Here is a 27,262-nt window from a genome sequence, read left to right as displayed (position 1 = left end):
CATAATAACACATTTTGTAGAAAAGGTAAAAGTAAAGAAAAACCCTCAAAACATAGTTAAAAATGTAATTATTGTATATTGGATGGTCAAATTTTTTACGAAAACACAGGTGGGTTGACCGCTTTGTTATTCATTTTATTATTAAAATGAAGGATTTAACCTTTAAATCCTCCAATAAAACAACCAAAAACATATTACAGGGCTAAGCTAACAGGAATATGCCACTTGTTTTAGCAGTTAGCAGACTCTAGAACATGCTAACCGTTTTAAGCCCAGGAATACATTAACATTTAAAGTTCTTGGGGTCAGTTGAAGCTAACTGATTAAAAGTCTGACAGAATACATTAAAGTTGGCGGCTTTAGAAGTTAGCGGAAGCTAACCAAGGCTAACTCATTGAACCCACAGGATACATTAACATTAGCCTTCTTAGCAATTAGCCACATCCGTTCCTACATGTCGACCTGACACCTTACTTTCATTGTACTTGACTTTGGTGGAGCCACAAGGTTGTCATGGTATGGTGAGTGTAAGTCCTCATTACCTTGTAAAATACCAAAGTCTTTGTGTTTCATCGTCAACAGAGAATGTGCATAAAATCTTTTCTCACAGGCCAAAGATCAAACAGTGTCGCAGCTGCCTGGTCATCTCTCCCTAGGCCACACTGGTGTGTGTGTGTGTGTGTGTGTGCGGGTCCAATCTGCAGGAGCTAACAGACGCCAACAGTTGCCGTGGCAACGTGTAAAAGGGAGCAAGAAAGGAGGAAAGAAGACGATGGGGGGTGGGATAGAGGGAGAGAAAGACAGAGAGGGGAGGGAATGAAGGTGAGGTGGATGGAGGATAGAAAAACAGGGGGGAAAGGAAGGAGACTATGTCGATACGTTGCCAAGCAACACCCAACAGTTATAAAGCTGGGGTAGATAACCAGTTATAACACAGCTAGGGGAGTGTGTGTGTGTTTCTGAATGGGTACCTTTATATATAGAAGCGTTGAATGGACCCCTGCTGAGACAAACCTATTGGAGTGGCCTTGCACTATAGACTGGACCACACGGAGACCCCTTCTAACTCACAAACTTCACACTTCATCAAACAATAATGAACCCACAACCAGACCAGTGAGTGGTGCTTAAACATTTTTGTTTGTTTTTTTAATCAACATTTTTCCAAAGCAGGAATGTTCTAGTTTTTGTCCATTCTTTAGAGGTGTGTTGGAGAGAAGAGGAGGAGGTCAAGGGGGATCGTAGTGATGAAGGAAAGGACAGGAGCAGATTGAGGAGAGTTATAGTGAAGGAGGTGCAGGGGGAGGAAGGGCTTAAGGAGGAGGTGAGGGGGGACAGAGAACCCATTTCACACAGTGGTCTCCCAATACAAAGTCTCAACACGTCACGTACAGGAGCCAACCAGCTCTCCCTCACCTCGACCTGCTGGCACAAAGAAACACACACAGTCACACACACACCAACGAGGGGCTGGGGGATTGGGGGTTTCGGGGGGGTTGGGGGGGGGGGGGGGTTGCGTTTCCACAAAACAAGAAACCTCTCTTTTGGAAATGAGGATCCAGCATCCATGAGAAAAAAGCCAACACATTGAGAACAGTCAAAAGCAAACAGTGAAAGAGAGAGACAACCTTTTTACAAAACACTGACCGACATTAAAACAAAACTTGAGCTTTGAGTCCAGGAGGGAGATTCTTCTCAGAGAGAAAGAGAAGACTGGGGGGTGGAGAGGGACCAGAGAGGGAGAGAAGGAGCCATTTTGTGAAAGATCAGCATCTTCAGAGTAGCAACTCCACAAAGTCCACTGTTTCTCATGGTGGCCGGTGGCCATCTTGGTCATTTGATCGTTGGAGGACACCAAAATCCCAGATGAAACATCAGAGCAGAGTTTGAAGCCAGTGTTTTTCTTTAAGTATATCCTTAGTGGTTTAGAGAGCTAATATTGTAGAGACAGACTGTACATAGAGACAAGGTGAACCTTTCACCCCATCTTGTCCACTTTCCTTAACACTTTCAAGTTTCAAAACTATTTATGTGAACAGATAATACAGGATACAAATCACATGGAAATAAAAAGGTGTATTTGACAGCAATATTCCAAATAAAGCCTTTTGAGCAGGTGCACAGTTAAATAACACACACTTTGAATAAAGCCTTGGGAACCAACTTTCACCTGTTGAGCATGAGGGATATTTCGGGACATGACGCGTTGCTAGTCTGCTGTTTGCTGTGATATTTGTGTAAGAGGAAAAGCTGGTTGTGCGCGTTTTAAACATATTGGCCCACCACTTGTAGCAACAATAGACAGTGGCTAGCCTGTACAGCACTATAACACGCAGCACTTTTGAAAACATCTTTGTTTCTGTCTAAGGGTGTTAAAACCAGTACTAGCCGGAGTAAGAAACAAACAGGAACTTGTTGGAGAAAAACACACGGATGCACACAAACACACACAGAGACACACAAACACACACGGAGACACACAAACACACAAGGAGCACAAATGCTCTTTTCATCCTTCCACCACACAGAGGTTGACTTAATCACTGGGAGAAAGCCAAGACTGTGTCAGAAATAGGGAGCCACATGAGAGCAATCAGTGTGTGTGTGTGTGTGTTTAAGAGTGTGAGAGTGCATTACTATATTTGTGAGGACCAGGAGTATAGTCATCCATGTAAATCATGACTTGTGAGGACATTTTGACAGTATACAAATGGCTTATATGTTGTTTATGTATGGCCTTTTAGACTTGGGTTTAGGGTTAGGGGTTAGAGAACATGCGATTTTGAATGGAACGTTTTATTGGTCCCAGAAGGTCCTCACAAGTATAGTAAAACAAGTGTGTGTGGCAGAGAGAGTGATCCAGAGAAAGCCAGACAGTGTCTGTGGCATGAAATACAAGTGCTTATCAGTATGTGTGTGTGCGCGCGTGTGTGAATCTGAATGTACGTGCATTCGGTATGTTTGTATGCGTGTGGGTGAGTGTGTTTGTCTGTGAACGAGAATGTGAGGGGTTTGCCTGTCATTATAATCAGTTTAAAGTGTCTAAAATATCAGGTTATTTAGAGGAAAAGCGGCGAATTTGAAATGACCTTGAAAGATGTGTCGGGTGTATCTCGAATGTGTTTATCTGTGTGTGTGTGTGTGTGTCTGTGTGTTTATGTGTTAGATTAAATGTCTCCTCATATTCCACAGTGAGGTTTTTGCCCTGAAATCCATGTAAGCTGTGTCTGTTCCTTCACTCCCCAGTTCAGGTTCATCACACGTTCTCAGCACTCCATTAAAGAAACGACTCCTCTCTTCTGCCACAGTCACCGTTTTACTCTATCCTTCCCAGGGATCCTTCTCTCTTCCCTCCCCCTCTCCTTCCCTCCCCCTCTCCTTCCCTCCCCCTCTCCTTCCATCTCCCTCTCCTTTAGTCTTTTCTTTACTCTTTTTTTTTTATTTATTTTTTTACAAAAGTTCCACATTCAGGTTTCTTTTTTTCCTCCAGACAGTGACTCCGGTTCCCGGTCTTTCATTTCATTTCATTTGGAACCCTCCCTCGTTCAATTCCCCCCTTGCTTTTTCGTCTTGTTCAAAAAAGCATTTGAAAAAAAACTTTCATCGATGGTTTCTACCTCAACAACTTCCACAAACGAGGTCTAAACTTCAAAACTACAGCATAGTACAAGAGCTATAAAAATATACACGGGGTGGGAGGCCCAGGGGGGAGGGGGGTTAGGGCGGGGGTGATGAGAGTGACGGGGAGACTAAAAAACAACAACAACAAAAAACAATGGGATTAAATAAATTTACAATGCAGCAGAGGGGGAAGAAAAAAGGCCAGGTTTAAAAAAAAAAAACTGTGGATAATAAAATAGCATCAGTATAACAGAAGAAGTGATGTTTTACAAGTGGAGGAATAAAAATTAAAAAAAAGAACAATTTTGAAAAATCAAGACATCTAAAAATTATTTACTGGATATTCATATTCATATATAATCTATGAGTGTTGATAGCGATAAAAAAAATCTCACTTTTTTAATATTCACCCACTTTTTTGTGTTTTGGTTTTTAAGACAAGTCTAAAGAACACCTGCGCAAATGCGCACATTCGCTAGCACGTAGCATATACACAAAGAGAAACACGCACGCACACGCGCACACACACACCTTGTACTAAAGTACACTAACTGGGCACACACTTTTCAGTGCAACAGCAGTGTCATAATTATGGTCCTAGTCCCACACATACCCAAGCACGCACAACCAAGTACGCACACACGCACGCACACACAAACGAACACGCACGCACACAACACACACAAACATTATTAAAATATACAAGATTCTGAATGTCAAGACTCGATTGGTCATATCTTGGGCACTGATAACCCGAGCCCAGCTTTCTGATTTGACGAGAGTCATAGGCCCATGGCCCAATGAGAAACCATAAAAACACAAAGAAACTAGGATCCTTTTTCGTGAGTTCTAACATCAGAGGCCACAGTCAGAGTTCGGGCCCTTCTGGGACCAGGTAGATATGAATGTGGACCGGGGCACTGGAGAGATACAGAGTTCTCTGGGTGGGTTTTCAGGGTTCCTGGTTGTGGGGTATGTTTGTTATGTTCATCGTGGTGTTTGGCAGCTGTGAGAAAGAAACGGAGTGAAATCCAGAGTCTCTTGCCAGTGCTGTCCTATTTGAAGGGGCTGGTGGTGGATTTACATACTAAACTCTCTGCATGAACATTAGTGACACATTTCAGGAAAGTGGAGGGCGTATTCAAGGAATCTTCACCACACCTGGGGTAGGATTGTGCAGATGAGATCATGCCTCGGTCTGGATAGGGCATATCTGATCACGCCTTGGTCTGGATAGGGAAGATCAGATCTCACCATGGTCTGGGGATCAGATACTGTATTGGGGTACTAAGAAAGAGACAGTGGGGACCATCAGTGGGAGACTTTTGTAGCTGGGTTCTAGGTGGTTCTGGACTGGATCGGGTGGTTGTACGGTGGTTTGTCATGTAGACCACACCTCATACTTTGTAGTAAATGTTGGCAGGGCTCTGGGGGGGCATCTCCTGGACGATGTAGACCGGGTGTCCGTAGTCCCCGCTCACTTTCTCGTAGTGAGGGCAGTAGGCGGAGTCAGAAGTCCGCAGCGGGATGATGATGTCACTGGGCTCTGAGCCGTTATTGTTACCGCTGCCGTGTCCGCCGCCATGCCTCTTGGGACTGGTGAGGGAGGACAGCGACAGGGGCGGGTGGTGGGACTCCGAGTGTTTGGCGTGTCGCCGCCGGTAACACACCACGCAGATCACGGCGGTGACCAGGAGCAGGAAGGCGGAGCCTCCCGCCGCGCCGGCGATGACGGCCACATTGGAGGGGGGGAGGGGTCCGTTCTCGCCCCCGGCACCGCCTGAGTCCCCGCCGCCGCTAGGAACCCTGGGATGGGTGGCGTTGCCGGAACCGCCTGCAGAGTGAAGCCAAAACACAGGTTGAACATTTACCCCAGCGACCTTCTAAAACATACACCGTTTCCGCTGCCTTTGACAACTGCTACGAGGACGTCCACCCAAGCCGAGGACGTCTCACACGGGCGAGTGCTAACCGCGAAACCATCATCTCGCCGCGGAGTGTCTCCTTTGTGGTGTAACCTCTCATAAACACATTACACGACCCACGCCAATAACCAAATGTGACGAACTGGCAGAAAACTTCCGCCAAAGTGACCGTGACCACACGCGGTCTGTCCCAGGACTAAGTGGACATCGTTATGAGGGTTCTGGAAGGTTCCCCCGTGAAAGGCTGGCCCAGGCTAGCACCCCCCCCCCCCACAACGAGACGATCAAGGGAACACACTCTATCCTTTAAACCTAACAAGCCTGTTTATGTAGCATTAGCGCCAGACACACCAAGGAGACTCAACAATTGGTTGGTTTTGGACTGCGGTCCAAACGGCACCTATATATAGTGCACTGTTTTTGGCCAGGGCTCATAGGGTGTAGTCCCGTGTAGTGTACTAAGCCGGGAACAGTGTACCCTTTGGGATGCCATCTATAGGTAGAGACCACACAGTAAGCCCACTGCCGACCACACCATCTGACCACGTGCTTAGGGTTTCTGGGAGGGGGGGATGTTGACCGTGCAAACGGCGGCAGCGGTGGCGGTTAGGACGGTAATGCGAGGCGGAGTCGCAGGATTGGGTTATCATTATTCTTGGCACATATCCTGCCTCTCTTCGCTCGCCTAGCTCCTTCAGTCAGTGGCGCTCCGTCTCTCTCTTGGTTGTTGCGGATATAGTGCCCCCTGAACTCCCCCCCCCCTCCCCGGTCCCCTCCCTCTTCCTGATCTCCTATTGCGAGCCCCCTACTGCGCATGCAGGCCTGACTGACTGAGAGGCAAAACGCTAACGCCAGACCCCTATTCTGTTCTCCTCTTGCTTTCTCCCCCCCCCCCAACTCCACCTGTCCCTCTATTACGCCAACATCTCTCGCTTTTACTCTCCATCTCATGCTTTCAACAGCTCCCTCCATTATCATCAATCTCCCTCCATCCAGCCATTTCTCTCTCCGCTCAGTTACTGGTTTCCTACCCCAGAGTACTGCCATCTTCTCTCCATCCCACTCCTCAACCTGATTTCTCTGTCAACAGCAAAGCCATCTTCTTTCCTTTCCTTCTCACTCCTTCTGTACTTTCTCCTTCACTCGCATCTCGCTCTCTCTCCTAACCCTATCATTTCTCCTCTCTCTCCCCATCTCTCATCAGTTTTCTCAGATTTCCACTTCAGTCCGGAGGCCTGTACGACATGTGTCGGGGAGACAGAACAGCCCGAAGCAGTAAGACCAGGTCAACACGCTCCCTAAGACAAGACAAGACCAGGTCAACACGCTCCCTAAGACAAGACAAGACCAGGTCAACACGCTCCCTAAGACAAGACAAGACCAGGTCAACACGCTCCCTAAGACAAGACAAGACCAGGTCAACACGCTCCCTAAGACAAGACAAGACCAGGTCAACACGCTCCCTAAGACAAGACAAGACCAGGTCAACACGCTCCCTAAGACAAGACAAGAACAGGTCAACACGCTCCCTAAGACAAGACAAGACCAGGTCAACACGCTCCCTAAGACAAGACAAGAACAGGTCAACACGCTCCCTAAGACAAGACAAGACCAGGTCAACACGCTCCCTAAGACAAGACAAGACCAGGTCAACACGCTCCCTAAGACAAGACAAGACCAGGTCAACACGCTCCCTAAGACAAGACAAGACCAGGTCAACACGCTCCCTAAGACAAGACAAGACCAGGTCAACACGCTCCCTAAGACAAGACAAGACCAGGTCAACACGCTCCCTAAGACAAGACAAGACCAGGTCAACACGCTCCCTAAGACAAGACAAGACCAGGTCAACACGCTCCCTAAGACAAGACAAGACCAGGTCAACACGCTCCCTAAGACAAGACAAGACCAGGTCAACACGCTCCCTAAGACAAGACAAGACCAGGTCAACACGCTCCCTAAGACAAGACAAGACCAGGTCAACACGCTCCCTAAGACAAGACAAGACCAGGTCAACACGCTCCCTAAGACAAGACAAGACCAGGTCAACACGCTCCCTAAGACAAGACAAGACCAGGTCAACACGCTCCCTAAGACAAGACAAGACCAGGTCAACACGCTCCCTAAGACAAGACAAGACCAGGTCAACACGCTCCCTAAGACAAGACAAGACCAGGTCAACACGCTCCCTAAGACAAGACAAGACCAGGTCAACACGCTCCCTAAGACAAGACAAGACCAGGTCAACACGCTCCCTAAGACAAGACAAGACCAGGTCAACACGCTCCCTAAGACAAGACAAGACCAGGTCAACACGCTCCCTAAGACAAGACAAGACCAGGTCAACACGCTCCCTAAGACAAGACAAGACCAGGTCAACACGCTCCCTAAGACAAGACAACCTCCCCTCCCTCATCATCCTCTACCCTCAGATTTATCTTCCTCTTCTTCCTCCTCTTCCTCCTCTCCACGGACCAACAGAAACCAGGCCGCCCAAACTAATGACAATAATAACTCTTTCAAATGGTGCCCCCCGGTCTTCTCCCACCTCCCCCCGCGCTTCCCTCCACCTCCCTGGGCAGCTATTAGAGCCGCCGTTCCTCGCCTGCGGCCCTTCGCTCAGAGGAGAGGAAAGGAGGGGACCGGCAGGGAGAGAGCGAGGGATGAGGGAGATGGAGGGATGGAATTAAATAGAGAAAGCCCACAGATGTCGACGGCTCATATCCTCCATCTGTTGTTTCTTTTTTCCTCCGTTTTTTTTCTAACCGCCCCTCGTTCCTTCCTTCTTTACTGACAGGCTGTTGAGCTGGTTGTGGTTTGCATTCTTGGTTGTATCCACAACCCTCTTACCTGTAGTCCGGGTGTTGGTACGGCCCGCACTTTGGTCTGGTTTGGCAGGTTTCGGAGGCAGGCCATAGGGGTCTGAGGAGAAAAAAGGCAGGGGTGTCTCATGGTTAAGACAGTGTTATCTCGCGGCAATCTTGTCGGCGCCTAACTAGCTCAACCCAGGTGCGCCTAACACACAGAGACTATGCCTGCCTTAACATCGGATCTCAATGACCTATCAAATGAAACTCAGCACTGATTTCCTTCACTGTAATCTTCAAAAAGAGCTATCCAACGAGCTTGAAATAGAATACTTAAAGAGCTCCATTTGTAAAATGACCACAATGAATTTAAAACCGTAATAAAAGCCCATCAACTCCAATTACTTTGCCAGCCCATCTGTCTGACATGCCAACGCCATGCTGTACTGCTAATCTGAGTTCCAAGTAGCACCCTGCCCCCTTCATACAGCACGTCTTTTGACCAGAGCCTTATGGGCTCTATGGACCCTGGATCAAAGAAGTGTACTATGACGGGAATGGGATGCTATGATATAGTTTAGCCGTGGCTGTGACAGTTCCATATAGATTTATTGAGGAGAACATAATAAACGGCCCTAATATTCTGTGTACACAGAGACTGCACAGTGCTCACACATACCCACACCCACCACCAAACACGCCCACACAGACTCGCACAAACAGACCCAAACACACACCTGCACACCCAGACCCGCACACACACACACACACACACACACCCTCTATAATTCTACACTAACTGACATTTACGGAGATCCATACACAGCGGTGGGTGTTATTGGTCGACGGGCCCCCTGATGACAGACAGCCAATCAGAACAGGTGGGTTTGGATCAATAAGGCCGCTGGGACTCTCTGAGTTATGTGCACTTGATGGTGGGTGTGTGTGGGCAACAACGTGCCATGAAATCACTGCTGAACAAGACGTTTCAATTCCTCTCTGAACACAACATTCAAACAGGGGGGAATAGGAGCATAAACATAATGCTGTGGAAAATGCAATGCTGCCTACCGGTGAGTTCAGGCTTTAACTCGGACTGGTTACGTCACAAGGTTTACAAAAATAATTTACAATTTCAAACCAAAACATTTCAACCAGTGGCCCTCCATTTAGGCCTTTCCTTATCTGTACTGTTCTAGATCTGAAAACGCAGGCACTCAGAAGTCCTCCGTCCTCATGCACAGCTACCTAGATAACTGCAAGCTTACTTGCATGCTAGTGTGTGCGCGTGTGTGTGTGCGTACGTATCAGTGTCTAAGACGTTGTGTGTTTGTGTGTGTTGGTGTCGGAGCTGAGCTTTGATGTTATCTCCAAGCACCTCGTTTGTTTAGACGACAAACCAAGAAGACGTGACCTTTTAGGAGGGGGGGGGAGATGGAGGAGTAGACAAGAGAGGTGAAAGCCAGATAGAACAGAGGTGACCGGGATGAGAGGGAGAGAATAGGAGAGGGAGAGAGGGAAGGAGTTAATAATGCCAGTTTTATTTCAACCAGCAATGAAAGAAAGGAAGAAGGAAAGAAAATCGAGTAGTAGGAGGTGCTGTTGTCTGGGTGGGCTTTGGGGAGAGACACGCAGGCCCAACCCTTGCCTGTCAGGGCTTCCACAACAACACACTGATCACCGATAACACTGAGGGGAAATGGGTGTGTAAGCAAGAGAGGATTCTATTACAAGGAGCAAAGAATGGGGGGTAGGACAGAGGACTAGGGGGGGGGGGGGGGGGGGGGGGGGTGTTTGAAAATGCCTATGTGAGTAAAACATTTGACAATCAATATGTTATGTGTGTGTGTGTGTGTGTGAGAGAGAGAGAGAGTATGTGTACATTTCTGCTGACTGGTGTATGTACTGATGTGTGACTTTCATCTAAGCCACTGACCCTCTCCATCACCCAAGGACAGACAGTGGGGGCCTTATGTGGGCTTATAACTTCCTGTTACGGGGCCAGTGATGTTAAGAACATAGAAACTCCCTACAATACAGGGCCAGTGATGTTAAGAACATAGAAACTCCCTACAATACAGGGCCAGTGATGTTAAGAACATAGAAACTCTTTAGAAATACAGGGCCAGTGATGTTAAGGATACAGAAAGCCCACACATTACAGGGCCAGTGATGTTAAGGATACAGAAAGCCCACACATTACAGGGCCAGTGATGTTAAGGATACAGAAAGCCCACACATTACAGGGCCAGTGATGTTAAGGATACAGAAAGCCCACACATTACAGGGCCAGTGATGTTAAGGATACAGAAAGCCCACACATTACAGGGCCAGTGATGTTAAGGATACAGAAAGCCCACACATTACAGGGCCAGTGATGTTAAGGATACAGAAAGCCCACACATTACAGGGCCAGTGATGTTAAGGATACAGAAAGCCCACACATTACAGGGCCAGTGATGTTGAAGACAGAGACTCCACAGCTACAGTACTGGGTGAAACAGAGCACATTGTGTATGCGGGAGCACAGAGAGAGAGCTGTTGGTGTGACGGGCGTTTAGTGAAGACAACAGGCCTCATTAGAGTCCTGTGATCATGGCTCGTCCAACGGCCCCCAGCCTCCAGTCAACACTATACACTTATAAGGACAATACAGCAGTCTCTTTGTGTGTGTGTGTGTGCTTGAGAGTGCACGAGAAAGAGAGGGAGAGAGAGAATGAGAAATGGATTGAGACTAAGAGAGGGAAAAGAGAGACAGAGAGAGAGAGAGACAGCAGAGAGGGAGAGGGGGAGACAGCAGAGAGGGAGTGAGGGGGAGACAGCAGAGAGGGAGTGAGGGGGAGACAGCAGAGAGGGGGAGAGAGGGAGACAGCAAAGAGGGAGAGAGAGGGAGTGATGAATGAGTGTTTATTTCAGGTGTCTCCATACTCACTTTGCCCCACTTTGAGGACCACCTTCATGCCCTGCGTGGCACACACCCCTCCCCTCATGCTCTCCAGGCCCTGGCGCGTCCCGTCTGACGTGGCTGGAGGGGGGGGAGAGAATACCCAACAAATCAGGACGGGTGTCACACGCCCTCAGAAACATGCAGACACGCCTGCGCCCATTCTCTCCTCTCACAAAGCCTCCCATTCACAGAACCATTAGCCTACCCGGGGATGATTGACGCTCGCAGACGTGGCTATTAAACTCACACACAGTGTGTGAAATGTCACAGTCCTACAAGATGTGAGGCTTTAATAAGTCCTAATGTCTCAGCCCACTGGATCTCATCTGACAGCCTAGTGACTGAGCTCTGTGGACTCAATCACTAACACACACTAATTAACTGCAATAAACTGCCCTGATAAAGAAATCTGCTATTTAGATTGGACCAAACACTCTGAAGGAGGGGTGGGTGGTGATGGGGGGGGGGGTTGAGAGATGGGTTTGGAACTCCACAGACGCGGAAAATATTAATAGTATTTTTCTATTATGAATCTCATTTTAAGATTCGAGGTTCATTAAGATTCGAGATTCATTACGATTCGAGATTCATTACGATTCGAGATTCATTACGCGAAACGAGAACTCTTAAACGGCATTCAAAATGGCACCTTTTAGTCCGAACTGCAAACCGAAAACAACGGTTCTCAAGCCTCCTCCGGGGAACCTGTGGAGCAGGAGGTTTGCGGGGGGAGTGGAACCCGCAGCCCTGGCTCCTAGTCCGACATCAGGCCAGGTTAAGGAGATGGGAGGTGCACTGGCACGGGTGAGGGGAAGGCGATGGGGGAGTGACTGAGGGCACGGAGGAGGAAGAAGCCCAGTTTAGAATATCCGGCGTTTATATGTCTCCCTGTGTAATCCGCAGGCTGAATCTGAGCCATGTTGACTGAGGAGAATGGAGGGCTCGGAAATACCGAAAACGTACTCTTGCCTCCGCTCTGTCTCGCTCTAACTCTCGCTTCCTTCTCTTTTCCGTTCTTCCCTCGAGGGGAGAACGTAGCCTTCTCTCTGTCTTGACTTGAGGCTACAGATTAAGGTGTTTGAGGGGGGAGGGGAGTGGGGGGGGTGTGTGTGAAAGAAGGGAGCCTAACACCTCCCAGCTCTCCATCTCTTGTGCCAGCCAACCAGCAGAGGAGAGGAGTCAGCAGAGGGCAAGGACATTAAGATGGGAGCCTGGATAGGAGAACAAAGAGGAGGGTGCTTGAGAGGACAAGGAGGAGAAAGAAGAGGCTGGCTGAAGGAGGAAAGGAGACGGAGAACATGGAGCCAAGAGAAAAGGACACCACTGGAGGTCAGAAAGTAGAAGAGAGTGAAAGAGTAGAGGAGGAATAAAAGACAGCTGGTTTTCTATTAGTACAGTATGGTGAGTGTCATGGAGAAGACACAGATTAAATGAGTGAAGGAAACGGGAGGGAAAAAGAAGACTGGGGGAGGATGAAGAGAGAGAGGATGATCGCATGTGACAAGCTGTTGCTGACATGACTAAGACGAGGATGAGAGGGCAAGAGAGACAGAGAAGAAAAGAGACAGAGAGAGTGTGAGAGAAAAAGAGAGAGAGAGAGAGGGAGGGGGAGGGAGAGAGAGAGAGAACTTTAAGCTGTTGTCATTTATAGAAAAAGAAGTAGTAATGGAGAGAAAAGAAAAACAGTAGGATTATGCAAGTAGCAGTAGAATTATGTTAACCACATCACACTGGAACACACAGAGAGAGAGAGGGGGGGGGGGGGGTGAAGGAGAAAGAAAGAGAGAAATGAGAGAGGTTGAGAAGAAAAAGAGAGAAAGAGGACAGACAGACAGGGGAGAAAGGGGGTGAGCAGGGAGGGGAGGCTTGTGGGTGACTTCTGAGGAGCAGAGAGATGAAAGAGTGTGTGTGTGTGTGGGGGGGGGGGGGTGAATAATTGAGACAACGGTCAGCAGTAATGTGGGGACCTAAAGCACTCGAAGACGCACCGCTGTCCACCTGAGTCCTCCGGCAACGGCCTTACCCAGAATATGGCTTCGGACGTGTGTGTGTGTGTGTGTGTCCGCGTGTGTATGTGTGTTTCCAGGACCGTTTCCAACTAGACCGCTTTCTTGACCCATTAAAGTCATCCCCAGAGGAAAGACATTGACCCGGGCTGACCTGCACAGTACAGATATAGTACAATGTACTCTAGTCTGAATGTGGCCAGTAGGAAAGACCCAGAATGACTAGAGATTTCCAGGGTGGCAGAATGAGTGCACTCGTAACACAACCTACGCCGTTATTTGTTGAGTTTCCTTAAAGATTCTATTTGTACGGCTTTAACCCACTTTGAGACTTGAAGGAGAACCTCGTTGTCAGATGGCAGGCAGATTAAAGTACGGGAGGATGAGAGGGACAAGGCGCGGAGCGAAAGAGCAGATTAACGACAAACAACAAACTAGCAAACAAACAAACGGTGGGAACAAAGGCGAGGGAGTGATGCCTGCGCTCCGACGTGTGGATCTGTCTTCTCTCCCACGCTTGCCGCCGGTGTGTGTGTGTGTGTGTGTGATATCGTGTGTGTGTGTGGTGTGTGTGTGTGATATCGTGTGTGTGATATCGTGTGTGTGGCGCTCTGCTGTTGTTTAGAGTAATGAACGTGATCACACACACACTCCCAGACAGAAAAATTGATATGTGAGTGGGTGTTTGGCCCCAGGGATAGACATCACTAAAACATGTTACGGCTGAAGCAATGGTGTGTGAATGTGTGTGTCTGTGTGTGGGTGGGTGGGTGGGTGCACGTGTGTGTGTGTGTGTCGTGTTTCTGTCTTAATGAATAAACGTGAAACCGTTGACCTCGTAAACTGCTCTTAGTTCCAGTCGTTTGGTTCCTTGACCACAATTCCAAAGTCATTTACTACATTATGGCCTCACAGGCTGCGTGCGGGGTGTGTGCGCGTGCACGGATACGCGTGCGCGAGTTTTTCTCCTTAATGAACTAAAAACATTATAGCAAGCGAGTGTTGGGTAGAGACAAAGTTTGTTAGTCAAAAGACGAGGGAGATAATTGGCGTTCCCGCGGTGACTTGGAGCCGTCCTCCTCCACTGGGATGTTGTAGTCTACATGCCAGAGAGATGAGACGCTTTATCGCTCATGACCCTCCCTAGATAGACACACGCCCACACACACGCGCGCACAAGCGCGCGCACACACATGCGCACGGGAGAGTAATGTTAAGGATTCATACGACCCCTCCTGACCGACCGATGCCTTAAAGTCATGGATCACACTTCACATTTCCTGTAACGGCAGCGCCCCTCACAACTCAACACTCTTGAAACCTCTGTATGATGCAACAATGAAGAGATCACAAAAACCATTACCTTCGCCTGACAGCTAACCTCGACACACGCAGCTGTGTACTTAAAACAAAAAGGCCTTTATATAAACTGGCTGGATTCTAGACCAGACAAAAGCATTATTTTGAGCCATAACACAAGCCAAGACCTAACCGCGTCGATCTTGCTTTGCATGCATTCCGTCAGGCTGGAAATACAGAAATACACGCAGACAATTAGTTCCAACATGGCGGGAGGCTTTCCTAAGCGGTTTTTTCGATAGAGAAGATAGAGAAAATGAGTTTTTCCATCATAGCAAACAATAGGGGAGTGTTTACTGGGGTTGTGGTACAAAGTGCGTGTGTGTCGGTGTCTGTGTGTGAATGTGTATCTGTGTGTGTGTCTGTGTGTGTGTCTGTGGTAACAAAATGGTTGCCAACAAGGCCTGTCTGCAGTGAGTACATGTAAGGAAAAGAAAAAACAGTGTTGCAAAAAAAAAAAGGTATTTTCCAGGGTGTTTGTGTGTGTGTACGTGTTTCAACACACGCCTGTAACAAATCCTTCACAATACAGGACATCATGGAAAATCGGGTGAACTGAGGACATTTGGCAGTCAAAATACACTACTTCAATCATCAAGGTTAAATTTAGGGGTAGAATTGGGTCTAGGGGGGTTAGGTTTAGGTGTTAATGTTAGGTTTACTATAGGTTCAGGGTTATGATTTTGGGAGTGTGTGTGTGTAAGTGAGAGAGAATGTGTGTTAATTTTACTGGATGTTTAAATATATACAGTATTTGTAACAATAATAATTTTGCAGGTAATCAAGTAATTTTATGAATTTGATACGATTTGAGAAATTACACAATTCTTGATTCCTATTTAGATATCACAGCCAAAAAGGAAAATACATCAACAGTATATTTAATTTAAATAAAAAATTAACATTAAAGCATAATTTATGTATTTGTAAGGAACACTAAATGAGAAAAGGAACCAGGCAAGCCTACTTCAGCCAGACCACAATAAAAAGTGATAAATGTTGTTGCTCTCAATGGATTCGAACCCAGGTCTCCCACATGAGTGTCAGTGGGAAACCACAGTGCTATGCGTTCGCCCAGCGTCGACATAGCATTTTGACATTAAATCATTTTGTCACGCATTAACATCATGCCAAGTTTGAATATTTTGCTAGACACCACTAAGCATTGTGTTCAACTGAATAACATTTCTTATTAAGTTTACCTCCACTAAAAATAGCATCTTATGCCACTGGACGTTTTAACCGCTTATTAGCCAGTAATAGGATTACTACTTGAACTGAACACAGCCAAAGCAATTTCATGGCACAAAAATGTTTGTTTTTCTTTCATTCGTGAATGACATTGATACAAAAACGTTCAATATAGGTGTCGATAACTGACTTTTTAGTCAAGTGTTAAGACGAGAGAATAATGGAAACCCCTACTCTTTTACTGCCCAAGGGGTTGTAAAAGTATTACCCTAAAATCATGCACGAATGCATACTTTGAAAACCCACCAGAAATAGTTGCATTATAAATAGTTTTATTTTAGGCTTACTATAATGTATCTACTGAAGGTTGTAGCCAGCTATGTTTTTATCTATCCTAACCCAAAAAGCATGCACGGGTGAGTACTTTAAAAATCCACCAGAAAGAGACGCAATTTAACCGAGAATAGTTTTATTTTAGGCTTACTATAACGCAGCTAGTGAAGTCAGCAAACAAATCTATCCTGAACAAATCCTAACGCGCCCTTTGTTTTGATGGTGACGAGATTCGAACGCGGGATCTATAGGTTGCAGGTCCGCGTCTCTAACCACAACGCTATTTAACAAGGGGTAGAGCCAGACAGTCAGTCACTCAGTGAGAGACATTCACACTTCTTGGCCGGCTCCGCTTACGTTGTCCGGCAAAAATAAAAACATATAAATAATAAAATAAATAATAAAATAATAGAATCAACAAATACAATAAACTTTTTGCCTTCAGTGAGACAGTTTCTCAGTGCTTAATTTTCTGTCCAAACAGCAATCCTAATGACATTAGAAATTGACTACTAACTCACTGTGTCCAAACTTTTGACTGGTACCATATCTACCTGATATATACAGACAGGTGACAAATTAAAGAAATAACCTGAGTAATTAAGGGGAAGAGGATAATGAATGCAGGTGCTTCCAAACAGGTGTACTGCCTGATACAATTAAGCAATTAGCATCCTATCATGCTTAGTGGGATGTCTAAAAATGCTGATTAGGCCCAGTTGACCTCGGTTTTGGATCAAGACGGTAAAACAAAAGGATCTAAATGTTAGACAGCGCTCTTCACCATCATCAAAACACCAAATGAGGGAATATATTTTGGAAGAATGGTGTTCCATCCCTCCAGTAGGGTCACAGAGACCCGTAGAATCTGTCAAGGCGAATTGAAGCTGTTCTGGTGGCTCGAGGTGACCCAAGAGCTCACTGAGACATTATGTCGGTTTTTCCTTTAATTTGTTAATTTGATAGTTGAAAAGGAAGGTTTTGAGGGAGGAACAGAAGGGTTAAAATTAAGAGAGCTAATTGAACGCTTCGTTTCCTCACTCAAAACTTTCCTGTTCAACTTTTTTGGAAAAGAAAGAAAAGGTGCAGTGGTCTCTTAATTTTTCCGGAGCTGTAAAAAAATGTATACATTAGGCAAGCAAGACAATCGCCATTTTCTCCACACTGTCCTGTATTTGGCGACTCGCGCGGGTTATTGAGACCAGTTGAGGTGTTGCACTCGTGATGGTGATGATGGTGACTTTTTCTTGCAACGGCGTAACAACATTGTGACAACATTGTGTGACGCATACAATTATTTGAACGCGCGATCAATCTGAGATCAGAACTTTTTTGGTCCTGAATTGAAATCGAAACATCAATTCTTGGGACTTCCTTATCCCTCCCTATGTGATTATGTAAAAAGGGCCCAGTGTGTTTCAGTTTAAATGTTCTCAGTCACTGGACTGGTTGTAGTCACAGCTTGACTGTCAAATGCTGTAGCACTCACACCCATACACACGGACTATATGGTTATAAACCGGGTGGTTTGTATCCTGAATTCTGACTGGCTGAAGGGTATGACGTCACGTCATTTGGAGGGTTTCTGATATATTGCCAATACAGTACTAGGTGCCATTGAACAACGGCGGACGCGTTGTGCCTAAGAACAGCTCTTACCGCTGGTATATTGACCATATTGCACACCTCTCTTCTTGTAGACATGACAACACATCACTTAATGCCACAAAGATGACAGGGAGAGATAAAGATACAGAAATAGACACAGAGGGAGACAGTGTGAGAGGACAGAGACAGAAAGCAAGAGAGGGAGAGAGAGAGAGGGAGCGAGTGAGAGAGGGAGAGAGGGAGAGAGAGAGAGAGAGAGAGAGAGAGTGAGGGTGTGGAATCTGAGCATTAACAATTACAATGTGAATGTACGTTTCATTGGAAGTGAATGTGCCTAGATAATGAGAACAACAGAAACCTCTCTGTTTAGACTATCTGTCTGTAGGTTGCGCTCTGATAACCCCAGGAATGTTCACATTGACCATTTGGCATGGGGGTTACCGTCTTGGAAACCTGATCTTCGCTATGCAGAAACGCCCTTAATGTATAGGCTAGCTGGTAACCGACATTACAGTGAGATGACAATGGAACGTTCAACGAATGACATCTGTGCTGCAATTTTCTGCATTATTTGACCACTATACGTAACCGCCGATTTCTAACAAGGGGAAGAGAGAAACCGAGAATAAAGCCCAGTGACGGCATGTTTACGGTAACGATCTCAGTATCTCCGCATGGCTTGCGTGCAGTTCATCTACCCTCCGACACCCGATGACATTTTCATTCTCAGCAGTTATTCAGTTTCCGTCTATCGCACTCCATTACCGTCACCCTCTGACCTCTCACCCCTCACTCTCCAGAGGTGCTGTGGGTGGGAGGGGGTAACGTTCTATTAACCTTCAACGCACTCACACACACACACTCACACACACACACACACACACACAGAGCATGCATGAGCACTGGGCCCCTGCGCTCTCCCACAGAGGGCTCCCACAGGCACACCGTGGAACGGCGTGGAAGCCCCAGTCTATCTACCAGGCTCCGAATCGCTGTCTGATTGAGGTTTTAGATAGGCCCGCTGGATTCAGTGCACGAGTGATGTGTTTATCGTGTTGGGTGTGGAGAGAGATAGAGGGGAAATTGCCATTGTAATGCTAATCCTAATTCTATTGTAACCCGGCTGCCTAACAGACGGCTCCCGTGGAGACAATGCGGAGACGAGCGTGCCAAGTCTCCATTGTGTTCTACAGTGGAGTGTCAATTTATTGGAACCATTCGGCGGATAATGTGTTGGATGTTGTTCAATGGCTGAATGAGCCAGGTGTGTGTCTGTGTGTGGATATGTACTCATGTGTTTCCAAGTGTGTGTGTGTGCGCTTGTGTGTGTGCGCGCGTGTGTGTAAACGTGGTTATTTAACCTCTAAATAGTAACACCGCTAGACATTACTATCCCTACATCAACAATCAACGGAGACACCTGACACCAAGAACTCTTACTGTCGGTAGCTCAGAGGTCAAGCAGAGATGGAGATGTAGAGACTGAGATAGAAACAAAGAGCGGGAACAAAATAGATGTAGATACATATTGACTAAACTGTGAGACAGGACCACAGAGATAGAAGTACAGGGAATTACAGAGAGAGAGTGAGGAAGAGAGAGAGAGGGAGAGTGCGAGAGAGCAAGATACAAGGAGAGAGAACAACAGGAAAAATAATGCAAATAGGAAAAGAAACAGACAGGCAAACAGATGCGGTCAGACAAGCAAACAGACAGATGCAGAAAAACCAGCCCAAGAAAACTAGGAGCCACAGTGAGTTTTAAGAGTAGAGAGGACTGCGGATACAATTTTTGTAACATTGAGGGAAGGTATGGGAAGCGCCAGAGGGGAATTAGCCCAGCTAGGTGACTAAAGTGGGTTAAAGTCCATTTCTCAAGAAGTGTGTTCTTGTTTTTCTATATCCACAAGGACAGTGAAATGAAGGAATGTTTTAGGCTATTTTAAGCTTAGGGGTAGTGTTCAGGGGTTAGTTTGAGGGTAAAAGTCACACTTGAGACTGGGTTTAGAAAGAGTGGTAGTGATTAGGGTAATAGATTTAGGTTCAGGAAAAACATTTTCGGTCAAGTTTAGCTCAGTCGGTTGAGCACAATCATTTCAACATCAGAGTTGTGGGTTTGATTCCCATGGTGGGGGTGGGGTAGGTACTACAAATAATGAAACGCATGCACTTACCATCAGTTGATCTGTGCAAAAGTGTCAGCTAACTAATTTACATGTAACCATCCAACAAAGTACAGCATGTCTGTGTATCTCAACTCAACCGCCGTCTACCTGCCTCAGCCGAGGCAGAAGTCTGTCGCATTCTGAAGATGGCCAGCGAGTGAGCCAGGGCACATGAATAAAATATTCAGTTGAAGAATGAAAACCTTGAAGGTCCTGTCTGAAGTTTTCTATTATGATGTTTCCCCCTGACAGTTGGTTTCAATAGACGGGGCTCTTCGATGTCCTTCAATTCCCACAACACACGAAGAGCTTGGAGGGAGGTATAGAAATAGATTGAATAGATCAGATTCATGTTCTCTTCAGCTTGGTATTGAACCGACATTCCTGGCAGGAAGTATATCATATTATGACGAGCAGCAGCATGACACCCACTTCAATGGCCTCTTTAGCTGGCTGAATGACGGTTAACAATGAATTACACTGAACAAATGATGGAAAGTGTTGGTGGCCTTTCCTTGTGAGCTGTTATATTCTCTCAAATGTGGTGCATACATTTGTTTGCATCCCTGTTAGTGAGCATTTTATAAAGCAAATACTTCCTCATGACAGGTGTGGCATATCGAGATTCTGATCCAAAGGCATGATCCAAAGGCATGATCAATACACCGCTGTGCCTTTGGGTGCGTACTGGGGACAATAAAAGGCCTCTCGAAAACAGTTCTGTCACAACGCAATGCCACATGTGTAGCACTTAGTTAAGGAACATGGAGTTGGCATGCTGACTCCTGGAATGTCTACCAGAGCTGTTGGCAGATAACTGAACGTTAATTTCTCTGCCATAAGCTACCTCCGATGTCGTTTTAGAGAGTTTGGCAGAAGGTACATCCTCCCTCACAACCCCGAATAACATGTGAAACCACGTCAGCCCGGACCTTCTCAACCGGCTACACCACCCACGGGTTCGTCCGAGAAGCACCACCCTGGTGAAACTGTGGGTTTGCATAACCAAATAATCTGTGCACCAACGGTCAGAAACCATGTCGGGGAAGCTGATCTGCGTGCTTGTCTGCCTCATCGGGGACTCTTCTTGACTGTGGTTTGGCTTGGCAACCGACTTTTGCGGGAAAACCTTTGATGGCCACTGGCAGGCTGGGTAAGTGTACTCTTCATGGATGAATCCCACTCTCAGAGTACCGGCAGATGGAAGACATTGTGATGCATATCGCCTTTATGTCTCTGTTCTGTGTTGTTTTCTACAAAGTCGTTCAGAGGGACAAAGAGCGGCACTGGTATGGAACTGAAAATATGGTATGCGTGTCTGTGTTTGCGTGCGTTGGTCTGTGTGTTTTCTTCGCGACTGTGTGTACCATATGCACCACCGTTAAAAAATTTGTTTTCGAAAGAAAAGCTCATTTTCAGTCCATTAAAATAACATCAAATTGATCAGAAATACAGTGTAGACATTGTTACTGTTCTAAATGACTCTTATAGCTGGAAACGGCTGATTTTAATGGAATATCTACACAGGTGTACAGAGGTCCATTATCAGCAACCATCAGTCCTGTGTTCCAATGATGTGTTGTGTTTGCTGATCCAAATTTATAATTTTAAAAGGCTAACTGATCATTAGAAAACTATTTTGCAATTATGTACAGTGGGGAGAACAAGTATTTGATACACTGCCGATTTTGCAGGTTTTCCTACTTACAAAGCATGTAGAGGTTTGTCATTGTTATCATAGGTACACTTCAACTGTGAGAAACGGAATCTAAAACAAAAATCCAGAAAATCACATTGTATGATTTTTAAATAATTCATTTGCATTGTATTGCATGACATAAGTATTTGATTACCTACCAACCAGTAAGAATTCCAGCTCTCACAGACCTGTTAGTTTTTCTTTAAGAAGACCGCCTGTTCTCCACTCATTACCTGTATTAACTGCACCTGTTTGAACTTGTTACCTGTATAAAAGACACCTGTCCACACACCCAATCAAACAGACTCCAACCTCTCCACAATGGCCAAGACCAGAGAGCTGTGTAAGGACATCAGGGATAAAGCATGGAGGTGGAAACATCATTCCTTGGGGATGCTTTTCTGAAAAGGGGACAGGACGACTGCACCGTATTGAGGGGAGGATGGATGGGGCCATGTATCGCGAGATCTTGGCCAAGAGCATTGAAGATGGGTCGTGGCTGGCTCTTCCAGAATGACAACGACCAGAAACACACAGCCAGGGTAACTAAGGAGTGGCTCCGTAAGAAGCATCTCAAGGTCCTGGAGTGGCCTAGCCAGTCTCCAGACCTGAACCCAATAGAAAATCTATGGAAGGAGCTGAAAGTCCGTATTGCCCAGCAACCTGAAGGATCTGGAGAAGGTCTGTATGGAGGAGTGGGCCAAAATCCCTGCTGCAGTGTGTGCAAACCTGGTCAAAAACTACAGGAAACATATGATCCCTGTAATTGCAAACAAAGGTTTCTGTACCAAATATTAAGTTCTGCTTTTTTGATTTATCAAATACTTATGTCATGCAATAAAATGCTAATGTATTACTTTAAAATCATACAATGTGAATTTCTGTATTTTTGTTTTAGATTCAGTCACTCACAGTGGAAGAGTACCTATGATAAAAATTACAGACTTCTACATGTTTTGTAAGTGGGAAAACCTGCAAAATCGGCAGTGTATCAAAAACCTGTTCTCCCCACTGTAAGTGCAGCTGAAAACCGTGGTGCTGATTACAGAAAAAATAATGCTGTCCTTCTTTAGACTAGTTGAGTATCTGGAGCATCAGCAATTCTGGGTTTGATTACAGACTCAAAATGTCTTTCTTTTGAAACACATCAGTCTATTCTTGTTCTGAGAAATGAAGGCTCTTCCATGCAAGAAATTGCTAAGAAACTGAAGATCTCGTACAACACTGTGTACTACTCCCTTCACAGAACAGCGCAAACTGGCTCTAACCAGAACAGAAAGAGGAGTGGGAGACTGCGGTGCACAACGAAGCAAGAGGACAAATACATTAGAGTGTCTAGATTGAGAAACAGACACCTCACAGATCCTCAACATTAAATTGTACCCGCAAAAAACCAGTCTCAACATCAACAGTGAAGAGGTGACTTCATGGAAAACAAGGACATTTCTAAGTGACCCCAAACTTTTCAATGGTAGGGTGTGTGCATCTTGTATGTGTATCTTTACATTTGTAACAGCATTTCTGTGTTTAGGAGATTATGGAACAGAATGTCTGTGTCTGGGAGAGTATGGAACAGAATGTCTGTGTCTGGGAGAGTACGGAACAGAACGTCTGTGTCTGGGAGAGTATGGAACAGAATGTGTCTGGGAGAGTATGGAACATAATGTCTGTGTCTGGGAGAGTATGGAACATAATGTCTGTGTCTGGGAGAGTATGGAACAGAACGTCTGTGTCTGGGAGAGTATGGAACAGAACGTCTGTGTCTGGGAGAGTATGGAACAGAACGTCTGTGTCTGGGAGAGTACGGAACAGAACGTCTGTGTCTGGGAGAGTATGGAACAGAACGTCTGTGTCTGGGAGAGTATGGAACAGAACGTCTGTGTCTGGGAGAGTATGGAACAGAACATCTGTGTCTGGGAGAGTATGGAACAGAACGTCTGTGTCTGGGAGAGTACGGAACAGAACGTCTGTGTCTGGGAGAGTATGGAACAGAACGTCTGTGTCTGGGAGAGTATGGAACAGAACGTCTGTGTCTGGGAGAGTATGTAACAGAACGTCTGTGTCTGGGAGAGTATGGAACAGAATGTCTGTGTCTGGGAGAGTATGGAACAGAACGTCTGTGTCTGGGAGAGTATGGAACAGAACGTCTGTGTCTGGGAGAGTATGGAACAGAACGTCTGTGTCTGGGAGAGTATGGAACAGAATGTCTGTGTCTGGGAGAGTATGTAACAGAACGTCTGTGTCTGGGAGAGTATGGAACAGAATGTCTGTGTCTGGGAGAGTATGGAACAGAACGTCTGTGTCTGGGAGAGTATGGAACAGAACGTCTGTGTCTGGGAGAGTATGGAACAGAATGTCTGTGTCTGGGAGAGTATGGAACAGAATGTCTGTGTCTGGGAGAGTATGGAACAGAATGTCTGTGTCTGGGAGAGTATGGAACAGAATGTCTGTGTCTGGGAGAGTATGGAACAGAATGTCTGTGTCTGGGAGAGTATGGAACAGAATGTCTGTGTCTGGGAGAGTATGCGTGTGTGCTCGCATGTTTATGTGTGTCTGTCTCTGTTACAGAGCAGAGGCCTGCAGAAATGGGTCAGCGTCGGCATCTCTCCCCTCTCCATCCCTCTCTTCTCGTTCCCTCCCTCTATTCCTCTCATCCCTCCTTCCTCTCTCCATCCAGGGCTCTTTGCTCATACAGCCATAAAGCTATTTTTGTAAGAGTTCCTTCCAGACTTCCAGTGTATTCCCTGTCCACTGCCCTGCGTCCATGGTGAGGATACGGCCATCTATCCATCTCTCCCTCACTGCCTTCTATTACTCCCTCTATCCCTGTCTTTCTCTTTCTCTCTCCTTCCCATATCTCTCCCTCCACCTGACTGTCTAATCTAGCCGTGGTGGTGTGGGCCCAGGATCTGTCTGTGCATGTGCAGGCTTTTCGGGGTGACCTGTCTATAGACACACACACCAACACACACAGAGGGGCGACGGGAAGGTTCTCTCTCTGTCTCCAGTGAGGTATGACTTAACACTTCCATTAGCTCAACGCTCCCATTAACTTTCAGGTCCGTGGTCTCCGCCCCCTACCCAATAGGCTACCACACACACACACACACACTCGCACACACACACACACGCACTCACGCACACACACGCACACACACTCACACACACACACACAACAAATGACTAATGCACTCAAACACTTCAATAGAGGCACATAAAGACACACTGGCAGAGAAACCTGCCCTGACAACTTTAACCAAAGATATTGTCTTATGGACATGACAACACATTTCAAGGCTCCCTCCCAGCAGCTCGAAGAGGACAACATCTATGACACTCTTAGGGTTCGGCCCAGTGCTCGGATTTCACTGGACATTCTTCTTTGTTTATTTGTCTTTCACTGCCCTTACTCGCCCCATACCCCCACTTGAAAAATGCCACCCTATTCTCTAAATTCTGCACTATGGGCCTGGTCAAAAGTAGTGGGCCGTTGAGGGAATAGTGTGTCATTGGGGACGGGGTGTTTGCATCGCCCAGTCTTAAGTTTTCTTTGGGCCTGTCTTTGTTCCTTCTTTAAGGCAGGCATTTTCTGTCAGCGCAAAATTACAGTGGAGAGGCAAAACCCTTCTACCACAAATAAACTCCAAAGCTGTCTGCCTGTGTGTTTGTCTGGTCGTGTTCAAACCCTCTGTAGTGCCGAGCCGGACGGCTCAGTTGGACGTCCCAGTCATGTCAGATACAGCAAACATCAAAACAACCCAGACGCAACGTCAGGGCACCGTTGCCAGGCTGTTACAACCAGTGTAGGGCCTCTGAAAGCTGACTGAATGCCGCACGACAACCGTCGACGGGACGGCACGAACAGATTTCACGTGAAGCTCCTTTAGAGGAAATACGTTCGGATGTTTTTCACGCGATGAAAGGGAAGGGGGACGGCGGCGGCGGAGGAGCTGTTGACGTGAAGGACCAAAGTCGAGAATGAAGGGAAGTGGGTCAACGGCCTAGTGGGAGGAACCACAGAACCAACCACTGACGGGTGACACTGAGAGAAACGGAGAGGCGGGGAGGAGGGGGGGGGGGGGGGGGGGGTCGCCATTTTAAAAAAGGGATCTGGGGGAGAGACGAAGGGAGATGTGAGGGAGTAAAAAAGAAACTGAGGCCGGGAGCTCAGGGGAAGAACAGGATCTTTTAGAGGAACTCTCGTTTCTGGGTCACGCTGATGCCAAAAGTCAAGAGACATGACAGTGCTGGAGAGGAGGTTAGCATTGTTCAGTGTGCATACACGCAATCACCCAATGTTTTCCTGTGAAAGTGAGTTGAGGGAGGGAGGGGTGGGTGTGGGGGGGGGGGGGGGTCCAACCTGTTCTGAACCGAGTAGAACATCTTAAAGAGTGTAATTACACAAAACTGTCACGTTAATTAATGCTTTTAATGAAGTAAATGAGCACTCAGCAAGAACTAAAACCACCAGCCAAGGGGAGTGTGTCAGAGTACAGATTGTGTGTGTGTGTGTGTGTGTGTGCTTCAGAGACAGAGATAGAGAGTTTACGTGAGTCCACATTTGAGCATTTGTTTCTGCACCTGGGCAATATGAAAACCATCCTCTAGCAGACACACACACACACAGACACAGACAGACACACAGACACACACAGACAGACACACACAGACACACACCTGGGTCTCTTCACTTTGTTGTATATAAACAGCAGATCACAGCCATGCTGGTCATCTAAACATTCCCAATGCCCCTTGTCTCCTCCCTCGTGGTACACCTTCCACCACGCTGCAGCGTCAACGTCTGTGGTACTCCTTCCCTAAATGCCCCTTCTCTATTCCCTTCTCTCTCCCTCTCCATTCCTCAACCACATTTCTCAAGAGTAAAAAGGGAAGAAATGAAAGCCAGCACGGGAAGCCATCCAGCCGTAATAATCCATCTTGACATCTGTGACTGTATACTGCTCCAAGGAGAGGAAGATAGAGATATGACATATCTGTTTGTTTAGCTCCTTCCTGATTAAGGCGGCATGGCAAACGATGTGTGTTTAGCCGTGTATGTGTGTGTGTGCGTGTTTAACTATGTATTTCGCTCTGTTTTCTCTCTGTGTGTTTTTACTGTCTGCCATGCTGGCCTCATCTGAAGTGAAATAACCCTGGGATATAGTTTATATTTGGGACTGGAGAAACCTATGGAGGGAATGTGTGTCTGCCGAAACTTTAGGATGAAACTTACTCATTAGCTCAAGGCCTCAAGTGTGTGTGTATATATACACAGTATCTCACAAAAGTGAGTACACCCCTCACATTTATGTAGTTATTTGATTATATCTTTTCATGTGACAACACATAATAAATGGCACTTTGCTACACTGTAAAGTAGTGAGTGTACAGCTTGTATAACAGTGTACATTTGCTGTCCCCTCAAAATAATTCAACACACAGCCATTAATGTCTAAAATGCTGGCAAAAAAAGTGAGTACACCCCTAAGTGAAAATGTCAAAATTGGGCCCAAAGTGTCAATATTTTGTGTGGCCACTATCATTTTCCAGCATTGCCTTAACCCTCTTGGGAATGGAGTTCACCAGAGCTTCACAGGTTGCC

General features: G+C 46.4%; 1 protein-coding gene across 2 annotated transcripts in view; it reads right to left on the bottom strand.

The window, feature by feature from the left end:
• Positions 1-1,117: 1,117 nt before the first annotated feature.
• Positions 1,118-27,262, bottom strand: part of efnb3b (ephrin-B3b) — a 76,428-nt gene continuing 50,283 nt past the window's right edge. The window contains exons 3-5 of one of the 2 annotated variants that reach the window (XM_020043175.3): positions 11,286-11,378; positions 8,397-8,468; positions 1,118-5,455 (exon numbers count right to left, since the gene is read on the bottom strand). In XM_020043175.3, the coding sequence (XP_019898734.2) occupies positions 5,019-5,455; positions 8,397-8,468; positions 11,286-11,378 (602 nt within the window). In that variant the 3' untranslated portion in view covers positions 1,118-5,018. The remainder of the gene's footprint in view (positions 5,456-8,396; positions 8,469-11,285; positions 11,379-27,262) is intronic. The other variant, XM_034290691.1, reaches the window with a different exon arrangement.

Source organism: Esox lucius, chromosome 24, assembly GCF_011004845.1.
Source record: "Esox lucius isolate fEsoLuc1 chromosome 24, fEsoLuc1.pri, whole genome shotgun sequence".
Taxonomy (NCBI): domain Eukaryota; kingdom Metazoa; phylum Chordata; class Actinopteri; order Esociformes; family Esocidae; genus Esox; species Esox lucius.
Note: the sequence above shows the minus strand (reverse complement) of the source record. Positions and strands in the feature narration are given on the sequence as shown.